The 8,766-nt window shown below is 41.0% G+C and overlaps 1 protein-coding gene and 1 non-coding gene across 2 annotated transcripts; one reads left to right on the forward strand and one right to left on the reverse strand.

Annotated features, from left to right (window-relative positions):
* Positions 1–444: 444 nt before the first annotated feature.
* Positions 445–551, reverse strand: LOC116129424. Its single transcript, XR_004127917.1, has one exon. It is a non-coding gene; the product is annotated as a small nucleolar RNA R71 (small nucleolar RNA).
* Positions 552–7,252: 6,701 nt separating this feature from the next.
* LOC116129396 lies at positions 7,253–8,515 on the forward strand. Its single transcript, XM_031415141.1, has one exon. It carries the CDS (start codon positions 7,253–7,255, stop codon positions 8,513–8,515), a length of 1,263 nt encoding a protein of 420 aa, XP_031271001.1.
* Positions 8,516–8,766: the final 251 nt, after the last annotated feature.

Here is an 8,766-nt window from a genome sequence, read left to right on the forward strand (position 1 = left end):
GAGATTGAACGAATCGCGAGAAGACTTAACAAAGAGAGAAGAGAAAGAGAGGCCATAGTTATTGAGATGGTAGAAAATAGAACATTGAGGGAATTTTCAGTTCCCACAGTTGATGGCAGTGGGTCAAGTATAACTAGACTAGCAGTACAAGCCAACACCTTCAAAATAAAGCCAGCAATCATCCAGATGATCCAGCAGTCGGTACAGTTTAAGGGAGATTTGAAGGAAGATCCAAATCTGCACATTGCAAATTTTTTGGAGATTTGTGATACTTTCAATTCAAACGGAGTGTCAGATGATGCCATCAGATTGAGATTGTTCCCTTTTTCATTGAGGGATAAAGCAAAGGGATGGTTAATGGCACTACCACCAGGGATGATCACAACCTAGAATGAATTAGCACAGAAGTTCCTGACCAAATTCTTTCCTCCAGTAAAATCTATGAAGATGAGAAATGATATCACATCGTTTCTCCAAGAAGAGTCTGAATCATTATATGAGGCTTGGGAAAGATACAAGGAACTACTGAGGAGGTGTCCACACCATGGTTTGTCAGTTTGGATGCAAGTCCAAACGTTTTATAATGGATTGATGGTTAATGTGCAAACAATGGTGGACGCAGCATCGGGAGGAGCATTGCAAAATAAGACACCTGAAGAAGCTCATGAGTTGCTTGAGGTTTTGCAAGTAACAACTATCAAAGACCTAATGAGAGGATGCAGTCGAAGAAATCTATGGGTCTTCATGAAGTTGATGCATACACGACTATTTCAGCCCAACTTACAACACTTCAGAATTAGTTGGGAAGTATGCAGGTAAATTCTATTTAAGCTCTTCAACTAACTTGTGATCTTTGTGCAGGTAATCATGTGAGCAGTGAATGTGAAGTGGGGAACATGTTTGCTTCAGCTTTATCATCATCAGAACAAGTGAACTACTTGCCAAGAAATTCGAGACAACAGAACAATCCGTACTCCAACACGTATAATCCTGGTTGGAGGAATCATCCAAACTTGTCTTGGGGCAATCAGAATCAACAGAACAATGAATGGAACCAAAGAACGATACCAAACAACCAAGCGGGGGTGAATAATCAACTAGGAGAGCAAAGATTGACAAAACTGGAGGATATGTTCGGAAAGTTTATGCAAGAGACCACAGGTTTCATGAATGAGACGAGGACGAATTTTAGAAACCAAGGGGTGTTCATTTGGAACTTGGAGGTATAGGTGTGTCAATTGGCTGATAAGCTCAATAAGAGACCACAGGGTTCCTTACCAAGTAACACAGTGACAAACCCACGTGAACAAGCAAATGTAATAACACTACGGAGTGGGACAATCTTGGAAGAGGTGGAACAATTAGGGAAAGAAGGAAGCCTACCAAAAGAAAATGAAGATTTCGATGAGGAAGTTGACGAAGAGATAATTGCTGAAGAGAAACCAACCAGTCTTAGGGAAGATGAACAAAAGTGGGAAGAGAGGCAAAGGCAAAAGAAAGCGAAATTGTCATTTCCCAAGATACCACCAGAGTTGGCACACCACACCCCTCCTGTGCCTTTTCCTCAGAGACTAAAGAAGAAAAATCAGGATAAGTAGTTTACCAAATTCATTGAAATATTTAAAAAACTGCATATTAACATTCCTTTTGCAGATGCATTGCAACAGATGCCGAGCTACGAAAAATTTCTGAAGGAGATTTTATCAAACAAAAGGAAGTTAGAAGATGAGGAAACACTGATGCTCATGGAGGAGTGCAGCGCCATTCTACTGAAGAAGCTGCCCCCGAAACTCAAAGATCCAGGGAGTTTTACTATTTCTTATGTTATAAAAGACATTACTTTTGATAGAGTTTTATGTGATTTAGGTGTAAGTATAAATCTAATGCCTCTTTCTGTTTTCAGGAGATTAGGGATTGGTGAAGTGAAGCCGACAACCATATCTCTGCAGCTTGCAAATAGATCCATCAAGCATCCGAGGGGAATAGTTGAAGATGTTTTGGTGAAGGTGGACAAAGTTATCTTTCTTGTGGACTTTGCTGTGTCGGACTTTGTTGTGTTAGACATGGAAGAGGACAAGGAAATGCCTTTCATGTTGGGGCGATCATTTTTGGCCACTGGAAGAGCTCTCATTGATGTGCAAGAGGGAAAGTTGCTGCTAAGGGTTCAAGATGTCACGTTCAATGTTTTCGAAGCCATGAAATTTCCATCAGAGTCAGATTCGTCTTTTAGTGTAGACGTGGTGGATAAACTAGTAGCAGGGACTATTGAAGAGAACACCCTCAACTACCTCTAGAAGCATGTATTGCCTAATAAAAAACAATAGCGGTAGATGAGCCGACGAAGAATGAGTGTACTAGATTTTTGAAAACACTTGAGCAGATAAAGGCAAGCTAAGATTCAGAATTTGAAGAGTTTGATATTGAGAAAGAGAAGGAAAAGGCAAGAACTGAAGAACCTCTAAAACTTGAGCTAAAGCCTTTACCTTCCCACCTCAAATATGTGTATCTTGGTGAAGCAGAAACCTTCCCAGTGATTATCAATTCAAGGTTAAGTAAAGTGGAAGAAGAGCGGTTGATTCGGGTGTTAAGGGAACATAGATCAGCAATTGGATGAACTATTTCGGACATTAGAGGCATCTCGCCATCATTTTGTATGCATAAGATACTCATGGAAGATGATGTCAAGCCTAGGGTACAACCACAATGGAGATTGAATCCTTTGATAAAGGAAGTGGTGAAACTTCTAGATGCAGGCATAATTTATCCTATTTCTGATAGTCCATGGGTGAGCCCGGTGCAAGTGGTTCTAAAGAAAGGAGGTATCACAATGATAAAGAATGAAAGCAATGAATTGATAGCAACTAGGACAGTCACGGGTTGGAGAGTGTGCATTGACTACCAAAAATTGAATGAAGCAACAAGGAAGGATCATTTCCCCCTTCCTTTCATCGATCAAATGTTGGAGAGATTGGGAGGGCATGCTTACTATTGTTTCTTGGATGGTTTTTCAGGATATAATCAAATTGCCATTGCGCTTGAAGATCAAAAGAAGATGACATTCACTTGTCCCTATGGCACCTTTGCGTACAGAAGGATGCCTTTCGGGTTGTACAATACACCAGCCACATTTCAGCAATGCATGATGTCGATCTTTGGTGACATGGTTGAGCGGTTTATAAAAGTCTTCATGGATGACTTCTCTATTTTTGGTTCGTCTTTTGACAATTGCTTATCTAATCTTTCATTTGTTTTGCAGCAATGTCAGGAGACGAATTTGGTGCTCAATTGGGAGAAATGCCACTTCATGGTATATGAAGGAATAATGCTTGGTCACATAATTTCAAAGGACAGCATCGAAGTGGATTGAGCGAAAACAGAAGTGATTGAGAAGCTGCCACCACCTGCAAATGTTAAGGTAATTCGGAGTTTCTCGAGGCATGTGGGGTTCTATAGACGGTTTATCAACGATTTCTTTAAAATCTCTAAACCCCTTTGTAATTTACTAATTACGGATGTTCCTTTTGATTTTAATGATGAATGCATGCATGCTTTTCAAACTCTAAAGAAATTGTTAGTGTCTGTACCTATTATTGCAGTTCCCGATTGGGGACTACCGTTTGAATTGATATGTGATGCTAGTGATTTTGCACTAGGAATAGTTTTAGGACAAAGAAAGAACAAAGTGTTGCATGTAATTTAGTATGCTAGCAAAACACTCACTGATGCACAGTTGAATTACACCACTACTGAAAAAGAGTTGTTAGTTGTGGTTTCTGCATTTGAAAAATTTTGTTCTTATTTGCTAGGTGCTAAGATGATAGTCTACACGGATCATTCGGCACTCAAACACCTGTTGGCAAAGCAAGAAGTGAAAGCTCGACTGATTAGATGGATCCTATTACTACAAGAGTTTGAGTTGGAGATCTGAGATAAAAAGGGGTCAGAAAATGTGGTGGCAGATCATTTGTCAAGGATTGAACAACCAACCCAAGGAAGTGAAGAGGAAACCCAAATCAAGGAAACCTTCCCGAATGAGACATTGATGAGAATTGAGGAAGCACCTTGGTATGCAGATATTGCAAACTACTTGTCGTCGAGAGTGCTCCCAATTGGCATGCCATTCCAGCAAAAAAGGAAGTTTTTCTCAGACTTGAAGTATTATTTCTGGGAAGAGCCATTTTTGTATAAACACTGTGCTGATCAGATGATACGTAGGTGTGTCCCGGAAGAGGAAATAGAGAGTATTGTACGACATTGCCATGAGAAAGAAATAGGTGGTCATTTTGGAGGAACTAGGACAGCAGCCAAGGTCCTTCAATCTGGATTTTATTAGCCAACCCTATTCAAGGATGCCTTCCGAGTAGTTTAGGAATGTGATCAATGTCAACGGAGTGGAAATATTTCAAGGAGAGATGAGATGCCGTTGAACAATATCCTAGTTGTTGAGCTGTTTGATGTGTGGGGAATTGACTTCATGGGTCATTTCCCAAATTCTTTTAGGAATGTATACATTTTGGTAGTGGTGGATTATGTTTCGAAATGGGTGGAAGCAGTTGCATTACCATCCAATGATGCCAGGGTGGTGGTTAACTTTGTGAGAAAGGACATTTTCTCAAGATTTGGGGTACCACGGGCAATCATCAGTGATTGGGTGTCTCATTTTTGCAATAGGCAATTAGATGCCGTGTTGGGAAAATATGGAGTGAAACATAGAGTGGCTACACCATACCATCCTCAGACTAGTGGGCAAGTGGAACTATCGAACAGAGAACTTAAGGGAATTTTAGAGAAGAAAGTCAATGCATCTAGGAAAGATTGGTCAAGGAAGTTAGATGATGCATTATAGGTATATCGCACTGCATTCAAGACTCCAATTCTCATCAATGTCTCCATTTAGGTTAGTATATGGGAAAGCATGCCACTTGTCGGTGGAACTTGAGCATAAGACATATTAGGCAGTTAAGCAGCTAAACATGGATTTACAAGCTGTTGGGGAGGAAAGGATGCTGAAATTGAATGAACTCGACAAGTTCTGTCATGAAGTGTATGAGCATGCTAGGATAATTGTGTATTGCTTTTGAATTTGTTTAGTTGTTTCATGGTTTAGGATAATTGAAATTTTGTGTGTTTTTTGGTGTTTTAGGTGAATTATCAAATTAAGGCGAAAAAGGGACTTTTCCAGTTTTTGCCGCGGCGAAGCTTTTTCTTTGCCACGGCGATGTATGCTTTGCACAAAATGGAAGTCGAAAAGTCCAGACTTCACCGCGGCGAAAAAAGTTCTTTGCCGGGGCGTTATTTTCTCTGGAATTTTTCGCCACAACGAGATAAGTTTCTTCGCCGCGGCATAGAAGGTATTGCGAAAATGTGCTAAGCAGTTTTCGCTGCGGCGACGTTTTCTCAAGAATTTTTCGCCGCGGCATCAACTGGGAATTAAGAACTTCGTCGCGGCGAAAACTATTTTATATAAAGACCCACGCGACTCTTCATTTTTCATGAAAACTTCAAAACGCATCCAAGAGCCAAACACTTCCACCTTCTATCCAAAGCTTCTCCAGTGAATTCCCATCCCTATACCTCACTCCTTAATCCTCACAAACACTAAAACAACTCATTTTAGCAAAGATTTTTCCGAAAATTTGAAGAAAAATTTAGAAACCCTTGGTTTTCAAAAATTAGGGATCTTGCAATCTAGGCTGCAATTGGTGAAATTGGTGGTGCATTCAGCGTGAGAAGGGTAAGATTTCGAGTTCTCCAACATCTAAATTGCTCAATTTTGATTGTAGTGCTTTAAGTTTGAAATATTGTTTGAATGTGTTGAGTTGTTGATTTTTGGTGAAGTTTGTGATTTGATATTGATAAAAGGAATGTAGATTTTTTTTTTGTATTGTGTTGAAGAAGTTGGGTTTGCAAAAGCTGAGATCACTCCCAAAGGGTTTACGTTTGTGAGAGAAAATGCTCTCTCTTCTCTCTAGGATTAGAAACCAGCCCTCCTTCCATGTTTTTCTTCTGCACCCACCCCCCCTCTCTCCACCCTCATCCTCCATCCTCCACCTTTACCATTAAACATCACCTGTCCCTCTAACCAGAAAGCTTCACCATTTCTTTTTCTTTTCTTTTCACATTTTCATTCACAAAACTGCAGTTTGTTTTTCTGTTTTTGTTAAACTTTTAGTTTGCTATGTTTCAGTTCTTCTTTGCTGCATTTGGGGGTTTTATTTGGGTTTAAATCAAGCTTGTTGGTGGATGTTGTGGTTGAGCTGGTTTGTGTGGGCTGTTTCTTGGCTTGGCCAGATTGGGAAGGAGGAGGGTGGCCGGAGTTTTGCTGGTTGCTGGAGTTTTTTTGTTTATTTTCATTTTTTTGGAGTTACTGTTTGGTTTTGAAGTGAGGTAGGAGTAAAGGGGCTGTTTGTGGTTCTATTTTGATCGAAAATGTATAGTGGGTTGGTGGGCTAGCCTGTTGTTGCCGGATTCTTGCTGGTCATCGGAGTTTGGGTGCTTCTTTGGCCGAAGCTTTGTTGTTTTGGCTGGAGTTGTCTGACATTTTTGGTTGTGGTTCACTCATTGAGTGAGACAACTTGAATCCCTCCACTTGCTATCCATTGGTAACCTTCTCTCCCATTGGCTCATTTGGATTTTTGAGATTTTTTCTTATCCACATTCCCTTTGGACTGGTTAATAGGCTGTTTCATAAGTTTTTTGCCACCTCACTTGTTTTTCATTGGTTCCCCTTTGCTTTCCTCATCTCTTATCTCTTTGACTTCAAATTATGACAACTCACCAACCAATCATCCATCTCTCCCCTCCACCTCATCAATCTCAAGCTGACTCATCTTGCCACATCCCCCAATATGCCACGTCAGCCTGCCACGTCACCGGCCCTGCCACATCACCAAAAAAAAAAAATTTCCCTCCACTTCCCAAACCTTCCCAAAGCCATACTTTGCCTCCCAATGGTCTGTTTCTTGTGAATTCTTTGAATACAAGTAAGGCAAAGAGTTCTGGTGGGGTGTTTAAGAGGCAGCAAGTTAGGGATGGAAGAGTGATTGATAAGATTGGCATGGAAATTTGTGATTGGAATGTGCTAGTTGATTCAAAGGTGCCTCCAATTATGATGCATGGTGAGAAAGCGGTGAGTGGAGGTGGGACTTTTGGGGAAAAGGTGAATGGGGAATTAAAGCCAGTCGGTATTGCATCCTGAAGAAAACTTTTTGTTTCGAAATCCAGTGCTCCAATGGAATATTTTGCACCGGAAATGAATTGTCTCGTTGGTTTCTTCCTTGGTAGAAGGTTGCCATTCTCTCTTGTGAAGGGTTTTATCGATAGGAATCGGAAGTGCTTCGGCAAGGTTGGTGTTGTCTCAAATGGGGTTAGGGGCTTTATTCTGAAATTTGATAATGATAGCTCTAGGGATGAGGCCTTGAAAGGGGGCCCTTGGCATATTGGGGGGCAGCCGCTTTTCCTCAAAAAATGGTGTCCGAATTTAAAAATGGCAGGTGAAGGCATCAGTAGTGTGCCAATTTGGGTCAAATTTAATGGAGTTCCATTGAAGTTTTGGACTGCTAAAGGGTTGAGCTATGTTGCGAGCGCTATTGGAAAACCTCTCTACATGGATAACATCAAGGATGCAGGAGATAGATTGGAGTATGCAAGAGTTTGTGTTGAAATTGACACAACTTCTTCATTCCCGAATTCAGTGGAACTAGGCCTCCCGAATGGTGATTACGTGAACATAGGGGTGGAGTATTCTTGGAAACCGAGGGCCTGCCCTTTGTGTAGAACTTTTTGGCACAATTTGAAGGAATGTCACCTAGCCCCTAGAATTGAGAAGGAAAGTGCCGAGAACAAGAACTTGAATCTCACTCAAGAATGGCAAATGGTGACCAAGAGGAAGGATAATGTGTCAAAGGACATGGTTGTGCAAGCGGAGAATATGTGCGAGAGCTCTAGCCGCAAAAAAGAACAGCCCATTAATGAGTCGAGAGACACAGTTAGTAAAACAAAACCCGCCACTAATCCTTTTGTGGTTCTTAGTTCGGAAAATAAGTTGGATAATGGGGAACTTGATGGCAAAGAGGGTAGTGAAAATGTTGAAGATAGGTTTGGGAAAGATAAGGATGAAATGAGTAGGGTAAATGTCCCTAGCAAGGCTGATCTTAACAGGGTTTATAATCGAGGTGCGTGTGATGATAGGGATAAGTGTGCTAAGGGGAATGAATATGGGGTGAGTGTTCCTAACATAGAAGAGAGGAGATTGGAAGTGAGCAAAAGGTTGAATCCGTTGAGATCTGGTGACAATAGCAGAGAAGTAACCCCACCTATGGGTCCTTTGGTGGAAAACCATGAGGGATGTGAAATGGGGTCTACTTCACCAGCTATTGTGAGGTTCGGAAATTTGATTCGAGTAGATGAAAAGGAAGGTCTAACGGAGGGGGACAGAAGTCTTTCTAAAAGCCAAAGGAGGAGATTAGTCAAGAAGGCGAGAGAAGTTCCTAACGCCCAGCCGTCCCATGATTAAGCTTGCTTCGTGGAATGTAAGTCTTAATTCCCCTTTGAAACAAAAAGAGGTTAGACATCTAATCTCTTCCAATAAAATTACAATTTGTGGTATTTTGGAAACTAGAGTTCGTGAACCAAATTTTGAGGTTACTAAGTCCTTGACGTTTGGGGGATGGGATGTAATCCATAACTATGTGTGCTGCCCTAATGGTAGAATTTGGGTTGCTTGGAATCCTAGTTTAGTGAGGTTTGAAATCATACAATCTACGA

The sequence above is a fragment of the Pistacia vera genome, unplaced genomic scaffold (genome assembly GCF_008641045.1).
Source record: "Pistacia vera cultivar Batoury unplaced genomic scaffold, PisVer_v2 Contig211, whole genome shotgun sequence".
NCBI classification, from domain to species: domain Eukaryota; kingdom Viridiplantae; phylum Streptophyta; class Magnoliopsida; order Sapindales; family Anacardiaceae; genus Pistacia; species Pistacia vera.